This window comes from Carassius carassius, chromosome 12 (genome assembly GCF_963082965.1).
Source record: "Carassius carassius chromosome 12, fCarCar2.1, whole genome shotgun sequence".
Classification (NCBI taxonomy): domain Eukaryota; kingdom Metazoa; phylum Chordata; class Actinopteri; order Cypriniformes; family Cyprinidae; genus Carassius; species Carassius carassius.
In genome coordinates, this window is record NC_081766.1 from 13,973,740 (window position 1) to 14,000,536 (window position 26,797).

The window sequence follows — 26,797 nt, forward strand, 5'->3', positions numbered from 1 at the left end:
GTCCACACAGCTATTAAATACATCTTTAATATATTCATAAACATTGTCCAAACCATAATTTTGTAAATTTATAGTACAATTATCATGTTAAGGTTTTTATTCTGGTCAAATGCAATGTGAACCTATAAAGCAAAACCAAGAAATGTACCATCCCACTCAAATACAACTACAAACAAAAGCAGGTAAAACAAAAAACATCAAAGATCAAGAGGAATGACAAAACATATTCAGCACTTACAAACAGCAGTTTCAACAAAAAGAATAGAGGGGTTTTGTGTTAACGTTTTTCCCCCCGTCTTTTTAACATTAACATTAGTTTCATACAAGATGAGTGTGTTCATCCCACACAAGAGGTATTACTTTCATAGAAAGAATGAGATTCCTTTGTTAACAATTAACAGATTTCACTTCCAAACATCATAACTGCAGACGCAAAGTGCAACACACACACACACATACATATTAAACAACAACAGTCAACTGAACCATGAAATGCCCCAATTTTTCCCTAAATGATTTGACTTATAATGATTTAATTGTACTCTAATTCTGTACAGTACATCTATTTTAACATCCGGCACACAGTGCTCTAAAACTTACCTTTACGAGATTCTAAAGCAACTAGACCAAAGCCCAAAGGTAGGGAACAAGACAATAGAGATCAGCTAGTAGAAAAGAGGGCATGTTACTTCAGTCGATGGTGATCAAGTGGAATGATCTGATTGCTTTCATCCTTCACTTGCACATCAGCTTCAATATTTTCAAATAATAAACAAATTCAGCTTTCCGCTGTTAAAGATCATCCACTAATAGTGGTAGTCAAGACCCTTCAAACTGTCTAACCCAAGAGAAAGCATCAATGCAATGTGTAAAACACAAATGGTCCTATTTCTATTTCTAACTAAGCATGCAAAGTCCTGGTCAATGGAAAAACACAAAACGTAAAAGACCACTTTATACTCTCTTTATACTTTAAGTATAACATGTCTTCATTTTAAAAGCAAATATATACTACATGCTTCTTAACTTAATACAGATCTCTTGCTGAGGTTTACATAAGGGATCTAAAAGTGCTTAAATCCTTGTATAGTGCACAAAAGGCTGCTGAAAAGCTTCAAACGTTATTGCATTTCTGTCGTGAGTTAAGTGCAAGACCATCTGATATTTTTTCTTTCTTAGCTGCAGCTGAAAAAGTGCGATCGGTAAGGCGTTCTGCAGCAACGAGACGATGAAAATGTCAACAGTTGGAAAGTAACAAGAAAGCCCAATTACGATGAACTCCTTGGTGTACTTTTCATACAAATCCAGTCGACTTTACAAGGTTGTGCAGGCTAAATCTGCTGAACTGTAAATTATGAGCTGAGTCCTCACGTGGCACGGCTCATTCTGTGCATACTTTTCAGTATCCAGTACGAGATTCAGCTCAATCTGGAAATGCATATTCAAACTGTCATACCGTCACCACGTTGGAGGCAGTGCATGTTAATTAGTTTATATATATATTAACTAATGCCTTTGTATATAAATAATCTATGCTCTAAAAATGTAAATTAGGGGTTGTATAGAATATCTTCGTTAATTACTTACGATTACGAGCAGATTTGTATGCCACCTTTAACCATACACATACCCAAACAAACAGCTGTGCATTCATTCCGCTGACCAACAGGCCATTGTTAGTTTTACTAATACTGTAAACATTAGCCCATTAGCAATAAATTCCTTCAGAGCTGAAGCAGCCGAACTCATAGCAGCTAATCAAAATTATACAGATTAGAAATATTGTTACAGAGCAGCACCAGGTGTTTCAGTTTGTGGACGTTCTGCTCACATCTAATTAATGTGACACTGGGGTGTTTTTTATTGTTGTCTCTTAAGCTGGTTCATCTTAGAGGTGCTTTTGTGCAGTTCATATTTCCTAGGTGGATAGGACGGCCCCTTTATTTGTCTTTAAGCCGAGATGTGGAAAGGTTAATGGTCCTGATGGCAGAGATGACTCTGATAGTGTAATAGATGGCCCTTCTGGGATGGTTTATAATAGCAGATCTTCCGGACAGATCTCAGGGATAGGCTGACGCCAGAAACAGAATGTACTGAACTCTGGGAAACTGAAAGCTGAACTTTGTTCTTTACTCAGCAAGGGAAAGACATGATCCACCAGCTCACTCAATCTACTGTACCTACACACAAACAGAAAAAGAGTGTAAGACAGCTAATTGAAAACAGACAAAGGTGTCCTTCAACTCTCAAGAAGACCTTGAACAAAGATCAAGAATCATCTCTCCACCTTTGATTCAACATAATCTTTGAGAGCTGAAGTTGACTTCAGAGATGTGTGTAAAGGCCAATTTATACTTCTGCGTCGGGTGCGCATAGTAGGTACGGCGTAGCATACGCATTGACGTGTACCATACGTCGTACCCTTCGCCGTACCCTGACACGCACCTCAAATATGTAACTACGCGTCACGACCACGCGGACTGCAAGATCTGTGATTGGTCGGCTTGGTAGTATAACGTTTCCTCCTACGCATTTCCGGAATGATCTTCTGCACTCTGGACCGCCCGCCATTTTTGGTTCACGGGTCGCACGTACCATCTCCTCCGACGCCTTCTCACGTTTCTGCCTTTTAGTCTTAGTAATTTAACTAAAATTAACAGTTTTTGGACCTCGATAAGCTCCAGCTCCAACATGATCCGCTCTCTTTCAGTCGCCATTGTTCGCAGAAGCCCGCGAGGATCGAGGAATGTAAACACAGTGGAACCCGCTCGCGTCAAATAGCGATTCGGCGGTGTAACTGCAGAGCAAAACAGACATACGCAGAAGTATAAATTGGCCTTAATGCTGCAGATCAATGTGCCCACTTACGAAGACTTGTTGCCCTTGGTTTGCTCCTGTATGAGCTCTCCTTTGGGGTTAACCGTAAAGATTCTGCAGAGTGGCACTCCAACCTCCTTGTAGGCAAAGGCGTCCTAGAAGAGAGTCACAAGATCAGACACCAGGCATCAACTCAAAACAACTTGAGTTGATGCCTGGAGTCCACAAACAAAAATATAATTCTATGTTAGTTCCTGACATTAGCAAAGGTTTTATGATGGAATAGATGCATCCGTGCCTGTATAAACATCAAATGAGTTACTCCAATGAAACAATATAATTTATTCAGCTGGTAATTATCAGCAGGCTGGTTCGTAGCAGCTGATCATGCAGTCCGAGACTGTGCGTGTAGCCTAAGGGGACAGCGCTTTAAGTTCTAAGCCTCAAACATGAATCTTCACGGTGAACTTTCAAGTCTGCTGCTGAGGTCAGTGTTCATTGAAAAGAAAGTTAACTGCAGTCCAACTCACATTTGGTCGGTTTCCAAATGCGGCATAAAAGGGATGTTTGTTGGGCAGGAAAAGATTCTTAATGTCAGTAAGGCATTCAATTTTGAAGACTTCTGGCTTCTTCTCAATCACCTCCCTTTCAGACAAAGAAAACATTTTGAGTAAATTAAAGCAACTGCTTGGTACTATTATATGTATTCACCTTTATTGGGATTTAATCATTAAATCAGCTTATTATTGTTGAATCATCATTTACTCACCTTCATGTCCAAATTTGTATGACTTACTTCTGCGGAACAACTGAAGATATTTTGGAGAATGTTGGTAACCAGACAGGTTTTGTTATAACTGACTTCTACTGTATGGACAAAACATTTATAAAACAGATATTTCCGGTCCTCGATTCTGATTGGTTGTGCCACTTTCGAAGCTGTTGTAAATTACACTACAAACATACATCTTTTTTTACTTCAGTGTGTTGCTCGGCAATCACTTTATTGGAAACACAACTGTTTCTGAGGAACTACATTGTTTGGTGGAAGAATATTGTTTTTATTTATATCATTACACTTTATTAGCTGTGTATACTCCGTTTCGTGTTGTGCCTAACAACACCACTTAGCTGTTATAAATTCACTGTAAACCACTGCTTTTTGGGGCTTATTGCTTTAATACATTTCTTAAAATATTTTCTTTGGTGTTCCACAGAAGAAAGAAATACAGTTTTGAAATGACATGAGAATGAGTAAATGGTGACAGAATTATTTTTCAATGACGTTTATGTAATACCTGTGAAATGCAGAGAAGAGGCTACTGGGAGAAAGCATGAGTGGTCCACAGGGCAGGATAATGCCTCTGTCATTTACCCATTGCAGATATCCTCGCGTCATGTCTGCCATTCCAATTGCCCTTGCTGAGCAGTACAGGAATTTATATCCATTTCTGGAAAAAAAATTAAATAATAATAAATAAATGTCCTTTCATCAAAACATTGTTTAAAGCCTGCTTATGCCCTTTTAGTGAAGAAAATGCAAACTCACTCAGCCACGGAGTGGTAGAGTTTAGCAATACCCTGATGCGTCCAGTCCTTCCCAAACTGAGGCAAAATTTGCCCGAACACATCTGATCTGAAAGCACATAAACATAGGAGTGAACATAGCATGTACTAGAAAACGAAAGGCACAAAATCCTCTTGTGCATATTTGTTCTACTTAGAAGGAAGTCCAAACCCCATTCAACCAGGTTCCTAAATATAGCTTCTAACATTCTTTTTATTCTTAGAACTAATAGACTTGTGAAGGAGAGAGAATTTTTTTCTCAGCTTGGGCAAAACTCGGTCATCTATTAATGAGGATCCTCTCCCCGTTTTATCTCCGGCTCTTTCTGAGTGGCATTATGAGAGAGCCAAATTTAAATTGGCTCATTATGGTGACATCCTCCTAGTCCAGCTCTGGTCTAGGCACACCCCACAGTCAGCCGCCCTGCTTCACAGGCTCAGAGAGATATGTCAGGCAAACAGATCAGAGAAATAATAAGCGGCAGTCAATCTGCCCGTTTGATGTTTGCCACCCACCAGCCATTGAGGGCACGAGTCTGGAGGCGGAGAGCATTCGTTTGCATAGACGCATTGATATAACAGCCGGCTTTGCAGTAATTAAAAAACAAAGATGGTGGAACGATATCGCACTAATATTGGAGCTGTGAACTCCAAACAGCCAATAAAACTCAGGGAGACATTGTCTGTTAAATGGTGCATTGTCTTCATCATTTTAAGTGTTAGTGGAGAGGGATGCGATGCGAGATCATTATTAGTGATTCTTCATTTGACACATACTCAGAGTGTATGTCTTGTCTTGTTTTGATGAAGCAGACTCTGCCTTGATCTATAAACCTCTTTCAGTTCCAGCAGTGAAAAAACCTGACTGTGAGAGAGTCCTTTTGCAGTAACTAATGGAAATGTTTATGCACACCTTAGCCTTTTCCCCTCTTTCGTGACTACAGTAAACTTTTCAAATGAAGAACAAAGATGGATTTTGCACATAAACTACCCAGCACATGATTTTCATTAAAGGAAACACGTGATGTGTAGCTTTGAAATACATACTTGGTGATGGTTCCATCGATGTCTGAGATGATGACTTTGTCATCCCAGTTCCAAAGGTAGATGGAGCCTTGACAACGGCACGTGCCCTGGTACTGCGTCGTAATGCTGAAGGTCACATCGTTGGGTCCTTCCTTCAGTTTCAGACTAGCCTGTAGGTCAATACCATCTAATCAATATATCTCTTGACCATTACATAACATTAATTTTAACTTTATCTGTATTATTTAAATTTTATCAGTATTGTATCAACTGAGTTTTCTGCAGAAAATTGAGTTAGAATTGGAGGATGGTGGAAAAATCTAAGACAACAGCCCCTTTAACACAGTCTTTACTGGCAAATTACCAGTAAATTACCCTTAAGTGATAATGTGTGAACAGGACCTTTTCACAAATACCAGTAAATCAGTTCCGAACTTGTTAGATTACAAGAAATTATCGGTATCAAGCTATGTGTGAGCAAAGAACAGGATTATATCAGCATGAGCATTTAAGGGGCAGAAAACACTGACATAAGAAGTCTGCTTTGGGCCAATCATAAAGCTCTTTTGGAGCGGTTTGCTATTCTATTCATCAGCGCCACAGCTCTGCAGTTACTGTTGCACTTATGGCTGTCTCTCAGAAGTCTAAAAACCTTAAGATTGGACAGATCCTCCAAATCAAGGTGGATGAAGATAATAATGCAGCTTTTAAAGGTAATTTCAGTTGACTGACATGAGTTTACCAGTAATTTAGTACTGATGTGTGAATAGTATCTTTACCGGTAAAAAGTTGGAACCTTGTTGCTTGTATGAACAGCACATTTCTGCATTTACCAGAAAAGTAATTCACCAGGATAACTATGGCTTAATGTGTGGAAGAGGCTAATATCTGTATAGTTAACTAATATGAATTGACTTAACTGATTGAATTAACTGATTTGTAATCCTTTGCATTACACACTTGACTCCTGAATACTGCATCATAAATACATAAAAAAAAACTCCATCAGCTTTAATAATTAAATGATTAATGAGATTCTAATTTTAATTTATGCAATGCAATCAGTTCATCTACAGTCGTGGCCAAAAGTTTTGAGAATTACATAAATATTGGAAATATGAAAAGTTGCTGCTTAAGTTTTTATAATAGCAATTTGCATATACTCCAGAATGTTATGAAGAGTGATCAGATGAATTGCATAGTCCTTCTTTGCCATGAAAATTAACTTAATCCCAAAAAAACCTTTCCACTGCATTTCATTGCTGTCATTAAAGGACCTGCTGAGATCATTTCAGTAATCGTCTTGTTAACTCAGGTGAGAATGTTGACGAGCACAAGGCTGGAGATCATTATGTCAGGCTGATTGGGTTAGAATGGCAGACTTGACATGTTAAAAGGAGGGTGATGCTTGAAATCATTGTTCTTCCATTGTTAACCATGGTGACCTGCAAAGTAACGCGTGCAGCCGTCATTGCATTGCATAAAAATGGCTTCACAGGCAAGGATATTGTGGCTACTAAGATTGCACCTAAATCAACAATTTATAGGATCATCAAGAACTTCAAGGAAAGAGGTTCAATTCTTATAAAGAAGGCTTCAGGGCGTCCAAGAAAGTCCAGCAAGCACCAGGATCGTCTCCTAAAGAGGATTCAGCTGCGGGATCGGAGTGACACCAGTGCAGAGCTTGCTCAGGAATGGCAGCAGGCAGGTGTGAGCGCATCTGCATGCACAGTGAGGCCAAGACTTTTGGAAGATGGCCTGGTGTCAAGAAGGGCAGCAAAGAAGCCACTTCTCTCCAAAAAAAACATGAGGGACAGATTGATCTTCTGCAGAAAGTATAGTGAATGGACTGCTGAGGACTGGGGCAAAGACATATTCTCAGATGAAGCCCCTTTCCGATTGTTTGGGGCATCTGGAAAAAGGCTTGTCCGGAGAAGAAAAGGTCCACATCCTGACACCATTCATGTGTGGGGTTGCTTCTCATCCAAGGGAGTGGGCTCACTCACAATTCTGCCCAAAAACACAGCCATGAATAAAGAATGGTACCAAAACACCCTCCAACAGCAACTTCTTCCAACAATCCAACAACTGTTTGGTGAAGAACAATGCATTTTCCAGCACAATGGAGCACCGTGCCATAAGGCAAAAGTGATAACTAAGTGGTTCGGGGACCAGAATGTTGAAATTTTGGGTCCATGGCCTGGAAACTCCCCCGATCTTAATCCCATTGAGAACTTGTGGTCAATCCTCAAGAGGCGGGTGGACAAACAAAAACCCACTAATTCTGACAAACTCCAAGAAGTGATTATGAAAGAATGGGTTGCTATCAGTCAGGATTTGGCCCAGAAGTTGATTGAGAGCATGCCCAGTCGAATTGCAGAGGTCCTGAAAAAGAAGGGCCAACACTGCAAATACTGACTCTTTGCATAAATGTCATGTAATTGTCGATAAAAGCCTTTGAAATGTATGAAATGCTTGTAATTATATTTCAGTACATCACAGAAACAACTGAAACAAAGATCTAAAAGCAGTTTAGCAGCAAACTTTTTGAAAACTAATATTTATGTAATTCTCAAAACTTTTGGCCACGACTGTACACCACACAAATCTTAATTCATTTATAAATTCATGAATTTATTAAAAGGCATAAGCTTTTTTTAAATGGAAGATTTTCTGTTGCACAACTGCATCTGAAGCTGCCAATAGGGGACAGTCTAGTGCAAATCAACTGCAAGATACTGCCCCTTTAGAATGAGTCACAGAGCTTTTACATAATTTCCTGGAGAAAGCTTGAGGGACAGCTTTAAAAAAAATTAAATAAAAAAGCTGTTGCACTACAGGCAACAGAGCTCTGGATCTTTCAGTCAAAACCACTGAGCAAGTGTTGGAGCTGCTTATGTAAATAATAGTCACTGTGTGGTTTAGCATAGATTTTGTTTACAGAACTAAATATTTCTGTCTCCTAACAAATGCGTAGACTCACAATCTGGTCGGAGGAGAGGCGCAGGGACTTGCGGTAGGAATGAGTGGTCGTGTGGGGCTCAGACTGGACCTTGCGCTCCATTGATGATGCGGCGGCACTCAATTCCTTCCCCTCCTCATCGCTGGATGAGTCCCTGGTGTCCACTCTGCGTTCAGAGCAAACAGGGAATCAGTGAACTAAATTTGCAACCACATCCAGATTCCTAATTTAGACTACAACAGCACCACAGAGAATGAGAGAAAACAGAAAGTAGGCTGGAATGCCCTGATTCACTTCATCTACTTTAACAGGAGAAAATAAACTGTAGTCAGTGATCAGAGGAATGGTCAAGGGTAAAACTAATGCTTGTATCTTTTATTCATTTTTTACAACCAACCCAGCAGACATAGTTAGTTTATGGTTCCATCTATAACATTTGGTTGCATTTCATTAGTTTCATTCAAGGATAACAACCAGTGTTATTATCCACTCATCTTCCAAAAGTGACAGGCAGGAAATGATGCTGCATCTGCTTGTCTGTCAGAGGTTCTGACTCACTTGCGGGCATGACTTTCCATTGACAAAGACGAGCTGCCTTCCTCCATTTGGGACTGCTTTATCTCCAGCTTTCCAGTGCTTTCTGACTGAATAACAAAAAAAAGAACATCAGTACATCAGATCATACATATCTAAAAACTGTAACAACAAATGTGTCATCATTTGATTTTGTTGCTCTCAAACGTGTTGTGACTGAATACATAACCCTATCATCCTCACATGCTGTCAGGCTATTACTAAAAAGTCTATTTCTAGGCTGTAAAATTCCACACCGCAGAGTGGTGCTAATTACAGACGTGCCAGATGAGGGCAACGAAGGAGCCTGATGTATGATGTCTGAATGACGGCAGAAGCTCCAGAGAGAAGAAAGAACTTCAGAGGCAGCGTGTTTTATCTTCTTTACAACAAAGACTTGCCTCGTCCTTTTGTTCTGGCAAATACGTGAATGTTGAAGCTTGTGTAATCAGATCTGCCCATAGAAGTCTAAAGACGTACTGGAATGCAGTAGGATTAAAATACCAATAACCGCTTAAAGGTTTTATTCCTTCTCCCCGATTACAGCTCAATGAGACCTTTACGTTTAACCAGAAAGTTTTTTCTTTGCAGAGTGTTACAGAAATCTGAAGGTCAAACCACTCTGGTCTTACCTGTTTAACAGTGCTGTCCGCTCTCTTTCTCCAGAACCACCAGCGGCCTGATTTCTTTGGCATCCTCTCTTTCACCCAAGCTTCCTCTGTAGCCTGAACAGAACAGAACAGACCTACTAGAGCACACCACAGCACTGCAAAACAAATTTTAAAGGACTTAAAATATGACGTAAAAACATCCTATCAGGGAGAATAAAATACCTTGGGTAAATTCTTCTGAAATGCTTGTAAACTTAGGATCAAAGGGGCAGCCAATGTCCAATTATAATACCTAAAATAACAAAAAGGCCATTTATTTAATAATCATAGCATTTCGTCAACTTTATACAATTATATTTAGAATATATTTGTTTTATTTAAATATTCAAACCCACCTCTTTCCTATTTTAACAACTAAATTCGGATTGTCTATGACAGCTAGATTCTCTGCAAATTCATGGTACGTAATGATATGCTCCATAAATTTTTCTAGAAACAAGCAGAAAGAGAAATTCAAATCATTTGTGTTATTCTCGTTTGCATTTCTCTTTACATAAAAGCATCTACTAAATCCATGAATGTATTATAAATGGACAGAATCAACTACGTCCTAACCACAGTTTCTTGTTTCCACATCTACAGCTGTGATTTCCACGCCATAATAAAGAAATGAACACACCAGAAAGATTCACATACCTTTGGAAATCTCTCCGTTCTCACCGAGTCCTCCACACAGAGACAGAGTGACATCAGGGAGGTCACTGGCAGAGTCAGACAGGCACTCAGTGCCACTGTCGGCCGCAGCACTGCCCACAGACTGTGGGGACTGAGAGCCTGAGTGCATCCCAGAATCCATCCAGTGCTTGGTGCCTGAGTCCGAGTCACTGCAAATACACACAACACATCAAGGTCACCTGATGCCTGATAAACTGGTTATGAACTGCTTTCCAAGTGCATTAATCTAATCTTAAACTCAATATAAGTCAGGTGTTGGTTTCTTTTTCTACCTCTTAGGGAAGTAGCGGGCAGCAACATCAGGCTCCAGCACATTCAGGTCATCCAGATAGATGTCCTCTGGACCCTGGTGCTGACTCCTTTTTGGCACGCCTGAACAAATTTACAGTCAGCAAACAGTAATTATACCAGAACAGCAATCTCTAAGGTTCTACAAGAATCTCTCCGCACTGAGGTGCTTTACCTTGATAGCACTAAATTAATTTAGGTGCATGAATTTTATTTCTAGAACATGTTGATATAACCTTGTTAAACATGAATCAACCACAACTTTTTCAACTTGATCTACTCCCACACTTTCACTATCGAATGAAGATAATGGGCACTGGCATGGCATGCCAATCAATCAAACCAACTACAATACAGAATTTCCTAGAATGTGGTGCAAAATAGGCCCACCTTTTTTTTTGGATGGCGAGTCAGTCTTGGGGCCAACATCTCCCAAGTCCCCACCAATATGAGCTGCAGAGGAAGCAGCTGGAGCAGCAGGAAGGCTGTTTGAAGGAGTGGAGGTCAACACTCCACCAGGCACCATCTCCAGCTCGGACTCAGTGGGAGTTTTGGGGGTCACAGGGGTACGGGGTTCAGGCTTGACTATGGTACAGCCAGGACTCCCTGAGGCCAGTTCTCTTTCATCTGTCTCCATGGCCTCTGAGCTCAGGATTACTCTGAAGTGAGTGTTCTCTGAAGGTGTTATGGTCACGGTCTTCAGCAGCTCCACCTTTTCTTTCTTAGACACCTGGGAATTACATTTTTGGTGGTGATAAGCTGAACTTTTATCATACCCGTTAACTCGAAGACATAGCATAAAACAGAAAATACTTTTGCATTCTATATTCACTTATTACTGAAAAAAAAAAGTTTCAGACATGTAATTTACCCTGGTAGATTCTGGAAACGCTCCCCATGTCCACTGCATGTGTGACTCCATTTTGAGTAGGCTCTCTGAGGGCCGAATGACCAGTTCAGAGTCACTCTTGGGAGAACAGGCCCCTGACATAGCATGACTGCTCAAAATACAATAACAAACAGAAACACACATAAACTGATAAAAAGTTAAAGAGAAAATCAAAAAGAACTGAGAGTCTTCAAATCTCTTTGATAAGTATCAACGACATAGTTTGAAGTGTGTCCGAGAGAGACAGATACAAACCTATCTGATGGAGACCAGTCTCCGTCTGAGTGTGGGTAGTTATCCAAAGAATGACGAACTGTTGGTAACTTGGGTTCAATTTCTCGAACTGTACTGATTGAAGATGATCTGAAAGAAAGATTTTCACATCACATGTCCACTCCATCTGATATAATATGTCCGATGTGCAAGTATCTGTTAGTACCTGGTGTTAGAAGCAGCGTCCTCATCAGAACTCAGGTCCATCTCAAATATGTCATCTGCTGAAGGTGTCGAATTAATGACGGCAGGAGGGGTCAGCTCCTCTCTGCGTGGGTCGCCTTTATGCTTCTTTCTCCGTTTCTTCTTCTTCTTGGCTGCCCCAGTGCTGGCAACAGGGGGATCAGGAGGGTCCTCCGGGTCCAGTGGATCATCATCCAGTTTCTGACTTGGCCTGTGATCTCCTGCGATCCAAAATAGGTGACTCTCAGTGGGGATGGGTGAGGTAGCCAGGTGGGCTGGTACAATCTCCTACAAAGAAAAAAAAATATTCCAATTAATAATAATAATAATAATTCCTTACATTTATATAACGCTTTTCTAGGCACTCAAAGTGCTTTACATTGTCAGGGGGTATCTCCTCATCCACCACCAGTTTAAAACAATTAAGACAATTAAAGCATGGAAGATTGACTGCAATGCAAATGTTTTTCAAACAAAATGTAATTTTCATAATGAAATATGAAGATGTTTGGTGCAGCCAGTAATGTAGACTAGTTCACATAAAAGATAGCTGGATTACTAGAGGACACTTACATTTTGTTCCTCAGTTTCCTGCACAAAGAAGGCTTCTCCATTATCTCCCAGCTTCATATGGAGATCCACAGGCTCCCCGTTGATCTCTATGTCAATCTGAAGGAGTTGTAGAGGATTATTTTAAACACAACCTTAATATAGAAGCCACCAACAGATGTAGCTTCAAACTTTCAATAAGAGTTAAACTCCATAACTTGTTGTAAGATCCTGTCCCTTTTTATCTTATTTAAAATGTTCTATGAACACCATATGTGTTAGATGACCTTAAAAATACAATATCTGTTGACATTTACCCTGCAATTCCCCTCTGAACTCGTAACTTTTCACCCTGCCACCGGTGCTCATCCAAACTCAGACAAACAGCAGGTTTACTCGGCTGTCCACGATGCGGTTTTAATCATTTGTTCACAGGAGACACAATACCCTTGGAGGGGGATCTAGCCACCAAACATAATTAGTGAATTTGTGCTGCTCTGAAAGCACTGCAGCCAGCTGACCCGCAATAAGGATCGCATCACACACCTGATACCACGACCCAGCACAACAGCAGTCTGATATTGAGCCGTTTGATTCTCAGATGACATCCACAGAAACATTACCCTTCAGTTAGACCTCCAAGGAAATACAGATTTAATCCCCTGTGTTCTGTGTTTTTTTTTCTTCTCACAAGGTTTCTTAAGACTGCTCTCATACCATACCGTTTTGTCTATCCAGGGGCTTCTGAGCCTCAGATTCAGGGTTGTTGGGTGATTTATGCTGCAGAGTAATGGGCCAGAATTTTAATGTTGGTATAAATCATGACCCTCGAACAGAGAGCATGCGCATGGACAAAAAGATCTGGATTTCATTTCACGGCATAGCAAGAAGAGAGGGAGGAATGTTGTTCTGACTCTTAATGACTCTAATTTGCTTACTTTAACAATTCAGATCTATTTCATAATGGTGGTGAGAGAGCGAGGTCAACTGTCTCTTATCTGTACTGTGGGCGAGTGTGTTACACCACACTCTGACAGACACTCCAGTGAGAAACTGGGATTAAAATGGCTAAACTGAGCTTGAAATAATTTTCAAAGGTTGTTGAAGTGAGTCTACGACCATCTCCCAATCACAGAGGCAACCTTGACAAAACTCTCACTCCTCTGCCTCCATTTCCTATCTCTTTCTAGTCAGAGAAACCTGTTGCCATAGCGACCACTTTTCTCTAAACATCTTCACACATCCTGTAGATAGTGAGAATCTTCCATCTACTGTTTTTTTCTCATGCACACTGGCAAATGTTTCATGCTAAACACTAACACATTCTGTTTGTGTACAAAGATGATCGAAAACATCAGAATGGCTTCAATATGACCCGAATGCTTTCAAATGTGTTATTTATTGTATATATTTACTGCTGGAGATAAACAGAATATCACAGAATACACAATTTCAAAGGAACAAATCTCACTGATCATGTCTACAGCCCATTTCCTCAACAACTACAACATTTCACTGTTTAAATTAGAAGAATTGAGCATACCACTTCCTCTCTCACAAGGTAATGGATAATGATTTTCAGGTCTTTCCATTCAAGCATTTATTTAGCCTGTTCGATCAATGCTCATAGAGCCTATTACACATAGAAAACTACGTCTGTTTACATGTAGTACACTTTGCTGGAATCTTAATTCATGAACATGCCAGCACAGAAACAAGTTTATAAAATCAATATTACATTTGTAAAGGGCTGTTTTTGGAGGAAAAAAGGCACTCTTCTGTGAGAAATTGACGGAAATTGATTTAACAATATGACGTTGCATAAATACACACGTTCTGCCCCCATGTCTTGAACTTGTGATCATTCTGAATGTATTTTAATAGATTGAATCATGCAGCGAAAGAGTGCGCTGTAAATGCGCACGCACACTAATGCGTAGGCGTTTTGAATGGGCTTTTTTTGTATTGTGAAAATATATTGAGCAAATTAGCTCACTTGTCATGGTGTTACTTAACTATATCATGTTATGAATAAACTAAACATTCTGAATTTTTACCTCATTGTGTTTCTTCCAAGTTTATATGTGTTGTTGTGCTCATTTGTTCTGAAGACTCTCACAAAGACACAAGCAAAGTGAGCCTCAGCGCAAACTTGTATTCTGCTAACTTATCGCAATTCTCTCTGATGACCCAGTAACTTACCGCAGGCCTGTGATCTCTCTGTAACTTACCGAATTTTTTTTTCGGTCTGTCCAATGATTGTAAACAGTCATTAGGTCCTACAGACTGAAGATATTTTAGCGGTAATGTGACCAAAAATATTTAAGTCAATTCTGAATTTCAGACATTTTAAGACTTTTTAAGGCTTTATATTAGGAAAAACGTTATTTAAGATTTTTTTAAGGACCAGCGGACACACCCTGATAGAGCTGCTACAAAGGCACAGTCCTGTTTACCCATTGCTGAGTATTTTCGATTGAACCATCACAGACATGCACAGATGAAGGCATATTTGAAGATAGCAGGATCATGAGGACATTTGTGGATTAAAGCTAAGCTTCTTTGATCAATCTTGTGTTTGCTCTTTCATCCAGCCATTTTTGTGCAAGACAACAGAGATTAATGCTGTCATACATTCAAGACTGGAAAGCAGAAAAGCAAATATTGTCCAAAGCTCAGATCAATTATATTTACAGCAAAGGTCGACCGATGTATCGGTTTTGCTGAATAATCGGAAAAATTGTGCATTTTTTAATTTTGAAGTTTAATGATCAATATATAATTAATATTTAATATTAATACGGTTGATAAATCGGTATCGGCCAGTGTGGTCCAACCTAGCTATCGGTATCGGTAAAATACACTCTTGGTCGCCTTTAATTGACAGTGACCTGTCTGTGGATTTTTCCTTTTTCTGTGTACTGAAAAGTGTTCAGAAACTTTTCTTTTTAAAGGGGCCCTATTATGCTCTTTTACAAAGTCTTGATTTTGTTTTGGAGGTGTACTACAACAAGCTCGCATACTAGGTTCTTCGAAAAACACATTATTTTTCATATATTTTACATTATAACAACACCTCTTTCCCCAGTCTGGCATGAATGGCTCGAATAGTTCCTGTATCAAACGAAGGCCCGCCTTCTGAAATACGTGCTGTGATTGGTTAGCTGGGCAAATGTGTGTTGTGATTGGCAGCACTCGGTGCCTGCTCGGGAAATGTTACGCCCCTTATCATAGTCACCTGCTGTGAACTTCAGTGTAAATATTGCATCAAAATCAAATCAATTTGAACATGATTTAAACCCAGATGATTGTAACCACTCTAAGTTCGTCTGTCTTGGGAAAGCTAGTGTGTCTCTGACATAGTGATATCACAAATCCCAGAAAATATGCATTGTAGTCCAAACGAGTCATTCGTTGCAGTTTTTGAAAAGTGATATCTGTTATATAAAATATCTCCTTTTGAAGTGGACTTTGAGCTTTGTAACTTTTTTGTATGATCAAACAACAACATTAAAGACTAACTAAAGTTGAAAAAGTGAAAAAGCATAATAGGACCCCTTTAACATACTATTTGCACTTCAACACTCACCACTTTCTCTTTTGAGCGCAGCACACCCAGTTTTCCAAAGCGCACATGGAAAGGGGAGCACTGGTAGGTGCCGTCCTTCTGCCGGACCACCACCACATCAATGCAGCCTGAGAGCGTGGCCTGGTTAATGCCCTTATATAGCTCCTTCATGGTCACCAGCACCTGACCCGCCAACTGCCCCACGTAATTCATGGTGCGCACCTAAAATGAGGAACAGAAAGCAAAAAACTTAACCTTAAGTCATCCGTTAACACAGCAAATCTTTCCCAATTCTGTATATGTACATGGCAAATGTGGCACAATAAAAGCAAACTTCTTAGTTCTCTTTGGCTGCCTGCCTTTTTGAAACGGTTATCAGCAGACCTGCAGACGGCTTAATGTTGTTTCACAAGGGGTCTGAATGTGCTCCAAAACCATGGTCAAATAGGTGAGCAAAGAGAACAAAGTAAAAACGAACAAGGACACAGGATAAACAAAAAATTATATATATTTTATTACTTATTTGAGTATTTATGAGAGCCAATAATGTGAAAATAGTCAAGTTATTTTTAAACATCAGATCAAGGAAACCACAAGATTAAATACTATCACAGCTTGTATAAATGCCTGGGGGTAAAAGGCAAATAAATAAAGTAGACTCTAACCATAGGGACAGCCATTAAAGGTCTTAACAGACCTTGCAGCCATGGCCAACCTACATTTTCTCCAGCACAAGAGTCACTATTTACATGAACTATTTTCTTTGAACTATTTAAACATGCAGTTGCCTTTAAGAAGAGAAAAAAAGGGATGTGCAAAAAGCTGAGCAAAGCATAACAACACTTGACCTAACACAGGGGTAGGCAAGTTCGGTCCTAGAGAGCTGCAGTCCTGCACAGTTCAGCTCCAACCCTGAAAAAAAAAAAACCTCACCTGCCTGTACCTTAGTAATCCTGAATGGATTGATGAGCTTGTTCAGGTGTGTTTGATTAGGGTTGAAGCTGAACTCTGCAGTTCTGCGGCTCTCTAGGACCGAACTTGCCTACCCCTGACCTAACAGGAAGTGCAATTAAAGTATAATTTATATCATGCTGCACATTATAATAAAAAAATGGCAGCATACTGTACGTTTTACATTCACAACAGTACCTTGTGTGTAAAATTGGTATTATTAATACCAATTTTAGTATTATGGTATTTTTATTAATTAATATATTTTAAAATGTAATTCCTGTGATCGCAAAGATACATTTTAGAAGCCATAACTTTAGTGTCGCATGATACTTCAGAAATCTTTATAATATGCGGATTTGGTAGACAAGAAACATTTCTTGCTAGAAATGTTGAAAACAGCAGTGCTGTTTAATATTTTAGTGAACAATTCTGTACATTATTTTCAAGATTTTTTTTTGGATTGACAAAAAAAAGTTCAAAAAATTAGTATTTATTTGAAATATATATTCTTTGTAAAAATATAAATGTTTTCACTATCAATTTAATGCATCCTTGCTGAATAAAAGTATTTATTTATTTTTAAAAAATAATCTTAAAACTATACTTTTGAACAGTAATATATATGAGGACTGAACACTTGTTGCAAATTGACATTGTAACTTTGGTTACTGCATGATATCCTATCAAAAATAGTGTTATTCTGTAAAACTGAACAATTAACCTCAGCTTCGCATAACTATCTGTAGCACAATTTATAAAGGACACTGTGAGCATGGGTCATCATGACACTCATATCAGCAATCTCCACAAAGTTAAATATTTGATTATCAGAAAACAGCCTGAACAGAACAACAAACATATGACATCCACAATCAACCAGAGCTTGATACGTGCATAACTTGTCATTTCAAATTCTTAAAAAGCCCCTGAACTGAATTATGTAGTGCCAATTTCTTTTTATAGCTTCATTTTGAAAAATGTAATATTTTTCATCTTCCAATGTTGAATCCAGATGTTTTTGAAGGCTGAAAATGTCTTAGCAATTAAGCAAATAAAAAGCTTGCAAATCACATCCCAATCATGACATCTTAGTTAAGTCTAATTAAGGCCTCTTAACACAAGCAATTCATTCAATAATTTTATTGACTAAACATCTTCATTTGTAAAATGCACTTCAATGCAATCTTCAGCCACTAGCAATCAGCGTAATGCTAAGAAATAACATTAATCTTTGCCTAATATTAATCAAAGTGTTTAAGTTGTATTTACAACACTGCTCCAGAACAGTTCAACCCAAATATTCCGATGTGTGCAACACATTTTATGGAAGATGAGGACTGTTTCTTGAATCAGTAACCTACAATGCGTCTACACACAAAGGCTGTTTCGGTAAAGTGGGGCAGATCTAATTTGCAAGAACAGTCTGGTGCTTCGGACTCATTTCAGAAAGGCGGGGTATAAAGGAGCAACAATAAAACAATAAAAATGTACATTATATGGAAAATAATGTGGGTTTTTTTTTTTTTTACCTTAAACCGCATAAACACATTGCATTACACCAAATAAACAAAATAATGGTTTTTAGCAACGTCATATGACCCCTTCAAACTCAAAATGTAAACAGTAAAAAGTCATGCAATGCAAAATTAGATAAAAAATAATAATTAAATAGGTGTGACAGTCTATTTTTCATAAACTATTTATGAGCTTTACCTGATAAAAGAGTATGTTTTGAGACATTTCCATGACCTAACACATTGTCATTTCATTAGGCATACTCAATGAAAGTTTGGGCATTTAAACAATCAATGTGTGGTCATTTATGGAGTTACTTGCTAAAAATAATAGCATTTAACTAATGGTTAACTGGATCCCAATGAACTATCTCATTTGCATTTCTCACTCACCCAGGACCACGATGCCCTAAGGGATGAGGACTCATCTTGTTCACTGTTGTCCTCCTCAGTGCAGCTGCCAGTGGCTTCTGGTTGTGCCCTAGGATGGAGTCGTTTCATCACTGTTTACCTCTAGTCTTTCCTTCCTTAGAAATAATCTCTTTACCTGTGTCATCCTAAACACTATGTCAGGTGGTCCGCCTACCTGGTCTGGCACAATGACCTGGCAGGGCATAACTATAAACTACTGTATGTTACCTTTCTAACACTGCATACACGTAAAAAACAGAAGCTGCTTTTTAGTTTCGTCAAATCACGTTATATTAAAGAAGACCTAACAAATCAACCAACTGGGTCTAAGAATATACTCTCTGTAACCAATAAGGCAAAAGTAAGCGGTAAGCAAGCAGTTCTGAAACAGATAAGAGGAGGCCAGTGAGGTTGCCTGCTGATAAGGGCCTTGAAAAAGGGGGCTGGAGGAAAACAGTAGTTGTATTTCACCCATCTGGGAAATCACGTGGAGAACGTCCTTAATGCTAATTCTAACTTACTTTAGTTAATGATTCACCAAAAAATACATCATTTCTTATAGGAGCCCACAGAGACACAATAGTGAAATTTATTTCACATCAATTCTAAGTCTATTTTCATGACACTATTTTCATGTTACAGCAAATAATTAATTAAATGTGCAATATTATAAATGCATAAATTTTGTAAAATAATAAAATAAAATAAGCAATTTAGAATAAAATATTTTACATGCTAAAAGCAAACTTATTCATCACAACATTAGAATGTACAGTATGAAAGATTGATCATTTCATTTTAAGAAAAATAAGGCATAAAAAAGTCATTATTATAAACCGAGCTAGTTAGTCTTTAAAAAAACTCTGGTTAGAGAATATAGCACACTATCATAATGGATTTGAAAAATTAGTTAGGTATTAAACAAACATGTTACTGTTGAGTAAACATTATTAAAAAATAAATATTGATTGCATTGCAAATAATAACTATTTGTCACCTTGAGACAGAATGTGATGAACACTGCGTCAAAACAAAAATATTAATATTGAATTTTAATATTATGGAAATTCGACTTTTTCGGTCAAGTTTGTTTTCAAGAGCTGGTGTGAATAAATATAGATTTAAACTCAAAGAGACGGGATAGTCTGCATATGATTTGATATTTTATTCGGACCCAGAATACAGCGAGATGGACATCACAGAGCGCAAACACTCCTGTAGTGTGCGTTTCATTCATACTCGAAGCCCGAGGGCACTCTCGCGCAGAAAGTCATTTCAGGAAATTCCTAATATGGGCAAAAGCGTCCAGCTATCGCTGTATGAAAACAGTTTTTACACAGAAAAAAAAAAACCAGAAACTTTTGCAAACACGAAGACATTAAACATACGATTGCAACAATATATGGTTTTTCAAGTAATCTCCAGCAGGTGATAAAGTATGAACAATGCAGTACCAATTGACATAGCATTTATTACAGAATAGAAACTATTCTGCCTTATGTGTTAAAAAAAAATTGTTTGTAGTATATAAACAAATCATTATTATTTGTTATTGTCCAGCAGTTATAGATTTCTAAGCCATTTAAAAGCTAGAAATTAGAGAAAAATTTAAGTTGCCTATAGTATCCACTACCAGTCAACAGTTTTTGAACAGTAAGCTTGTTAATATTTTTTAAATAAGTCTCTTCTGTTCACCAAGCCTGCATTTATTTGATCCAAAGTAAAGCAGCAAAACAGAAAAATTGTGAAATATTTTTACTAACGTATTTAAATTAACTGTTTTCTATTTGGATATATTTAAAAATGCAATTTGTTGAGATTTCAAAGCTGAATTTTTAGCATCATTACTCCAGTCACACATTTAACCCATCTTAAGTTCACACACACACTGTGAACACACACACCCGGAGCAGTGGTCATCATTTATGGTGCCCAGGGAGCAGTGGTGTTGCTGGCCTGAGACTCGAACCCACAAAAGTGTCCTTGCTAAACATAAGTGTTAATTTCTATAATTTATGTTCCAAAAAACAAAAATTATATTGACTCTAAGCTTTTGAATGATATAGTGTATTATGTTGCAAAAGCTTTTTATTTCACATAAATGCTGATCTTTGGATCCTTATATTAATCAAAGAATAATGAAAAAAAACTATTAAATATTGATAATCAGCAAATCAGCATATCAGAATGATTTCTGAACGATGTGACACTGAAGACTGGAGTAATGATGCTGAAAATACAGCTTTGATCACACAAATAAATTACATTTTAAAATATATTGAAATAGGGAAAAAGGTTATTTTAAATATACAAATATTTCAAAATATTACTGTTTTTGCTGTACTTTTAATCAAATAAATGCCGGCTTGGTGAGCAGAAGAGACTTCTTTAAAAACAAAAAATATCTTACATTTAAAAAACTGTTGATTGGTAGGCTATATAGATTACAGAAATTATATATATATATATATATATAATTTCTGTCCCCCTCACTTCTGAAAAGATGGCTACGCCCCTGCGCACAACACACACACATACACATAATGCCCAGCACTCTAATCCAAGATGTTGAAAGGTTTGCATTTTCACCTGCTCTGTTTAACTGACAAACAAGACCTATTGTAGAAGCAAATTGGTCTGTGTACCTGTGGTGTCTCTAGGAACGCCTCTAATTACAGAGGGCACGTGTATTTGTCAGGTTCATGTTATCTGTCCTGCTGTACATAATGAAAATATTAGGTGGGTGTGGTACAAAATGTCTGTTATTTGCCGTGACAGCAGACCAAGTTGCAAAGTATATCAACCTTAAAGGGCTACATTACTATTGCAAGCTATTACCAGCTGTACACAAAAATGCCACTAATTGTTATTTTTAAACTAGACTAATTATGAGTTCTTCACAATAAACATGCAAAAACCTGCAGGAACTTAAGCCTACTGGGTCGGGATATCCAAATTAATAATGTACTGTGTTGCTCACACAAAGTTGTATGCTAAGTCCTAATACGTGACTAAGGAAACGGAGTCAGTTAAAGGAATAGCTCCAACAAAATTTGCTTACATTTTTCTTATCCACAGGACAACCAAGACGTAGAAGAGTTGGTTTCTACATCGAAACAGATTTGGAAAAATTTAACGTTACATCACTTGCTCAACAATGTGCAGTCAGCATGAGAGTCCAATAAGCTGATGAAAACATCAAATAATTCATAAGCAATCCACGTGCCTCCAGTCCATCAAGTAATGCATTATAAAGTATAAAGCTGTGTGTTTGTAAGAAACAAATCCATCATTAAGGCATTTTATCTTTAAGGCATTCTAACCAAAATACAAATGAAGAACTAGAGCTGAAACAACGAATCGATTTAATCGATTAAAATCGATTATTAAAATAGTTGTCAACTAATTTAGTCATCGATTCGTTGCTAAATAACTTTTATTTGCCGTAAGCGGCTCATTTCGTGCATATTTCAAATCTGCGGTGACCAAAGTGTGGCAGTAATGAGCCACCGGAGGTTTTACTCAGCCAGTACAACAGGAGAAGTAGCGAATAGCCAATAGCTGGCCTTGTTTTATGTCACGTGCTTCCCGAACAGCGTCTCTGCAGCATTCAGCGTGATGTGGGAGTACTTTACTTTGAGCCTTCAAAAAAGAAGAGTAACCTGTAAACTCTGCACTACTGAACTGTTTAAGGGGCCGTTCACATATCGCGTCTTTTGTGCGCTCATGTTCGTTATTTCCAATGTAGGCTCATAATGGAAGCGACGCGGTCGCGACGCGCCCGTTTTTCCGATACTATTGGGCGCGTCCGCACCGCATCGAGTTAAAAACATTTAAACTTTTCAGAATGCCGCAAGCGCACTGCGGGTCATGTGAAAAGAACTAAATAATCAGCTTCATACTTTCCCGTAACAACGTTAAAAGCTCAGTCAAGATGAAGGAACAGCTGATCATAGCTGTATATGGATTTGCATTTTGAAATAAAGTTAGTAGCAGAGCTACTGCAAGCGATTTTTTGAGCTGCAAATCCATTTATCCTTTGCTGAAATTTCCTTGTCTTCATGGAGAGAGCACGTCATGGTCGCTTAGCAAAGGCAGACGCCTCAGGGGCGCTTCTGCCCGAGCGCTTTAGAAAGGAGGAGAAAGCGGTGCGCCTAGCGTTTTCCATGCGTTTTTAGGCGCGATATGTGAACGGCCCCTAAGACTTTTATTCGTGCAGATTCTCCAGTACAATGTTGTTTGCAAATGTTTAGTCGTAAAAGCTGATAACATTGCTTTTTAACAGTTAACATTTAAAGCTTTACAAACATGTTCTGTGATCAGTTTGTCATTTACCAGTTCATAATTCATTCGTGCAGCCTAATTATGACTGAATGAGAGAGGTAAATGTTTAAAGATATTTGAAATAAACTTTTTTTTCCTAAGTATTCACTGCTCTTTTTCACACAGCAGGTTTTTTTGTGTGTGTCCAATTTTTTTTTCTTCTGGACAACCTTCTGATGGATTTTACTTTCAATTGTGAGTTCCATTCAGGTTTCATGCCATTGGCACTTTATTCGAAGGATTGTTTACAATTTCACAGCATAAGCTATAAAGCTGTTTCCCAGTAAATAATAAAATACAATGCACTGCAATCTTATTCTGTTTTATCCTTATTCTTCGTGAAAATATGTTCTGAAAGATTCCTTAATAAGCTTCGTTCGGGATGTTAAACTACTTTAGGAGCTCTAAGGACTGCCATGGTAAAAACATTATTTTAAATCTCCTTGTGAAATTTGCTAGAGTATGGGTCAGTGTTCTGATTGCAGAAGAGTTCGACAAAGGATTACTAACACAATAAAACCACTCCAGGTATATTTTTGATGAGGATATGACAGTGCAAAACGGTTAAAATCTCTTAAAAATCTATGGTGAATGATAAAGACCCTTTATTAATAATTTACTTGGGGAAAAAAATGGAAAAACTAAAATATAAGTGCATAAACCGATTAATCGTAAAAATAATCGGCAGATTAATCGATTATCAAAATAATCGTTAGTTGCAGCCCTATGAAGAACACATAATAATACGCTTCCTCAAGTGAAAAAGTCCATTTTGTCCGCTCATATCAAAATCCATTGACATATTTTAGAACTGTTTTTGCATATAAATGCAGGGCTTCATCTGTGCATATTTCTCTTTTTCGCTGTGGAAAGCAATATTACAGAAGGATAGACTCAAATTTTCAATGGATTGAAGTTAAAAAAAGGCTACATTTCTCCAATATACAAACAAACAAACTATTTAACTACATGTTTACATTTAAAATTTGCACACATCAAACCTGTACATCATAATTGTTGATATTATATTTTGTCTTTTTTGTACATTGTCTATTTTTTATATTATTCGTCTTTTTATCTGTGTCCTGTCTTGTCACTGTCATTCTGTTCCACTGTGGAGCTTCTGTCACTAAATCTAATTCCTTGTATGTGTAAACATACCTGGCAATAAAGCTCATTCTATTTCTGATTATGTAATGGGAGTCATTTTGAATGGAGCATTTACTAAATGGCAGCTAACTCTTATGTTCAACCACCCACTTTACTTTCGATTTCTTGTACTTTGCTGTGTCATAAGGTGTGAGGCAGGCAACATGCCCAGCAAGAAGTCGTTCACTTGTGTAACAAAAAGGTGATTCAGTTCAAGTTCAGTTACAAAGGTCAAACAAAGCCAGTGGATATAGGCAGTCTTACGCATCATCTCCTCCTACTGTAAAAGAGTTATAGATTTTAATCAAAGCCAAAGCAAATCACAAACATCAAAATACGCACTATTAACAATTCAGTTTCTTGAATCTTTCAGACACCCTTGAGGTTTCATTTTCAGTTCTTTCACATTCAGTAATAAAAAACATGACAGCTGTCAACCAGAAGAGACACATCAAGCATAAATGGTAACAGCAGCTTCATACTACCGGAACTACATTCCAAATGGTCATGTTACATAACTGAAGGGTATAAAAGGTAACTCAATATGGCTGCAAGAAAAAGTTAAAACTTGGTCACGTGCATTTCATGACTCACTAATATTTAAAATCAAAAGTGCTTTGGCTCACAGTTGTAAACAAGTTCAGACAAGCTTCAGTACAGCTGTCTTTATCAACACTAATGCTCACTAAGTACAACAGTATAAGCCTGTTATTGCTAAACACCCCTCATTGCTAGCAGTTATTAAAGCAAAACAGTTTATTTTACAGAAAGCAAGTGATAACTATTGAGAGTTGTCTTATTAAGGAGTCGAAACTAACTGTATTTGAACAAAATAAAATGTTCTTTTTCAAAAAGCAACCATTCACACACTAATAGTCAGTGTACAAAACTCCTGTTGGCCAGTGCAATGACATTACGCTGCTGTTAAGTGAAACTCTAGTGTTTTGGATACACACAACAGTAACTTAACGTTACATTTTTATTTATTTTTGGACAAAATGTAGCATTCGCCAGTTCTAAAAGAATAAATAGATAAAATAATGACGTCATGTTTGGTTTTAGGGAAATCTTCCTGTCACAAAATCAGCATTCTGGTTAGCTCGACTAACGTTAGCCGACCAGCTAAACTGACATTTACATCTCTACGCTGTCAAATTACGACATGTTTGTGTCATTAAAATAGGTATTGTACACGTTTATATGGTACACTCGGCCAAAACAGTCAATTCAGAAACGGTCTTGTGTAATGTTTACCTTTCAGCTGCTGTTGTTGTTGAGAAATGGGACGTTCTGTCGCCGTCTGCTCGTCCGCTGCTCTCTCCCAACGATGCTATTCATTCATTTCTGAACAAACACCGCTGACGGCAGTGTATATTTACGCCTCTCAGCGCCGAACGGATCCCTCCTGGTTGTCTCGTGTATCATAACAGTGGGCAGTTTTTCAGAGGGTCATTTCACCGCGAACCGCTCAGGCAATGGTTCACACGCAGCGGCTGGCCGTGGCGTGACGTGACTGAGGCACTTCAAAAAGAGGCCTCTCACGTGACACGCTAAAGTAGAATTCCCCCAAGAGCAGTCTAGAATTCGCGAGATAACCACCACAACCACTTCCCTTTAGAAGTTTGTTTGTGATTGTTTTGTTCAGTTTCTTGTCAGTAAATGACCGGTTTCCTTTTCTAATCCTGACTGATTGTGCTCATATTTATTCATTTGATGAAGTATGCATACCTTATGTTTTCAGTGCAGGATTTTACATCCTAGGTTTGGCGGGTTTTCAAGTCAAACAAATTTTCTGCTTCGCAACTGGTTAAATTTATTGCTTAGCACTGACTCTTGGTTTTGTAATTAAGATGTTTCAACTGATATGAGCAGAAAACAAAAAAACCTTAACAATAGTTGTGCCTGTGTTATCCAAAGGATACCTTGCAACAGTGCCAACTGACTTTACTATGTTTATATGTTTACATATTTTAAAGACACAAAATGCACAAATCAAGATTTGGCAGATATACAACAATAAATCATATATATATATAAAATTTTTTTTTTTTTTTTTTTTTTTACTTAGATATCATTTCCAAATTACCTTTCTGGTTTAATACCCTTTAACATTCTGTTGTCTGCTGTAAAATGATAATTTTCCACAAAGCAGTAGGAAACTACACAACCAATTTGAATTAAAATCAGACAATTGAGCTGCATGCTAATTTTGCACTGTGTTCCAGTTTATGCTTAGAAATAAGAAACACCCAAAGCTTTTTAATTACCTTAATTACCTAGTCTGGGTTAGCAATTCACACTGACTGTATACTTTTGAAGCCAGAATGGCAGCAAGGCTTCATAACCTCACTCCCCAAATTCCAAATGTGAAACCCTGCTTTTAATGCATTAGAGTAAACTTAACTC

At 38.0% G+C, this 26,797-nt stretch overlaps 1 protein-coding gene across 2 annotated transcripts; it reads right to left on the reverse strand.

The window, feature by feature from the left end:
- Positions 1-297: 297 nt before the first annotated feature.
- Positions 298-25,910, reverse strand: LOC132154868 (phosphatidate phosphatase LPIN2-like). Of its 2 annotated transcripts, none has more exons than XM_059563585.1 (20): positions 25,646-25,910; positions 16,062-16,262; positions 12,497-12,592; positions 11,907-12,211; positions 11,723-11,830; positions 11,450-11,576; positions 10,969-11,308; positions 10,563-10,662; positions 10,252-10,439; positions 9,951-10,044; positions 9,778-9,847; positions 9,577-9,669; positions 8,930-9,015; positions 8,393-8,537; positions 5,431-5,579; positions 4,367-4,453; positions 4,116-4,268; positions 3,348-3,462; positions 2,869-2,972; positions 298-2,180 (listed from the first exon to the last, which is right to left on the reverse strand). In XM_059563585.1, exons 2-20 carry the CDS (start codon positions 16,251-16,253, stop codon positions 2,033-2,035), a joined length of 2,700 nt encoding a protein of 899 aa, XP_059419568.1. In that variant the 5' UTR covers positions 16,254-16,262; positions 25,646-25,910; the 3' UTR covers positions 298-2,032. The 2 variants fall into 2 exon arrangements, with proteins under 2 accessions (XP_059419568.1, XP_059419567.1); XM_059563584.1 differs by lacking the exon at positions 25,646-25,910 and adding an exon at positions 18,902-19,278.
- Between the last annotated feature and the right edge of the window lie 887 nt (positions 25,911-26,797).

Bases quoted from the DNA above. Each gene is read 5' to 3' on its own strand.
- LOC132154868 (XM_059563584.1), bottom strand. From the start codon at position 19,009: ATGAAACGACTCCATCCTAGGGCACAACCAGAAGCCACTGGCAGCTGC. The intron at 11,831-11,906 runs GTACTAACAGAT...TCTTTCTTTCAG, and splicing joins GACGCTGCTTCTAACACCAG to ATCATCTTCAATCAGTACAG. The intron at 4,269-4,366 runs GTGAGTTTGCAT...TTTTTTTTCCAG, and splicing joins CTCTACCACTCCGTGGCTGA to AAATGGATATAAATTCCTGT.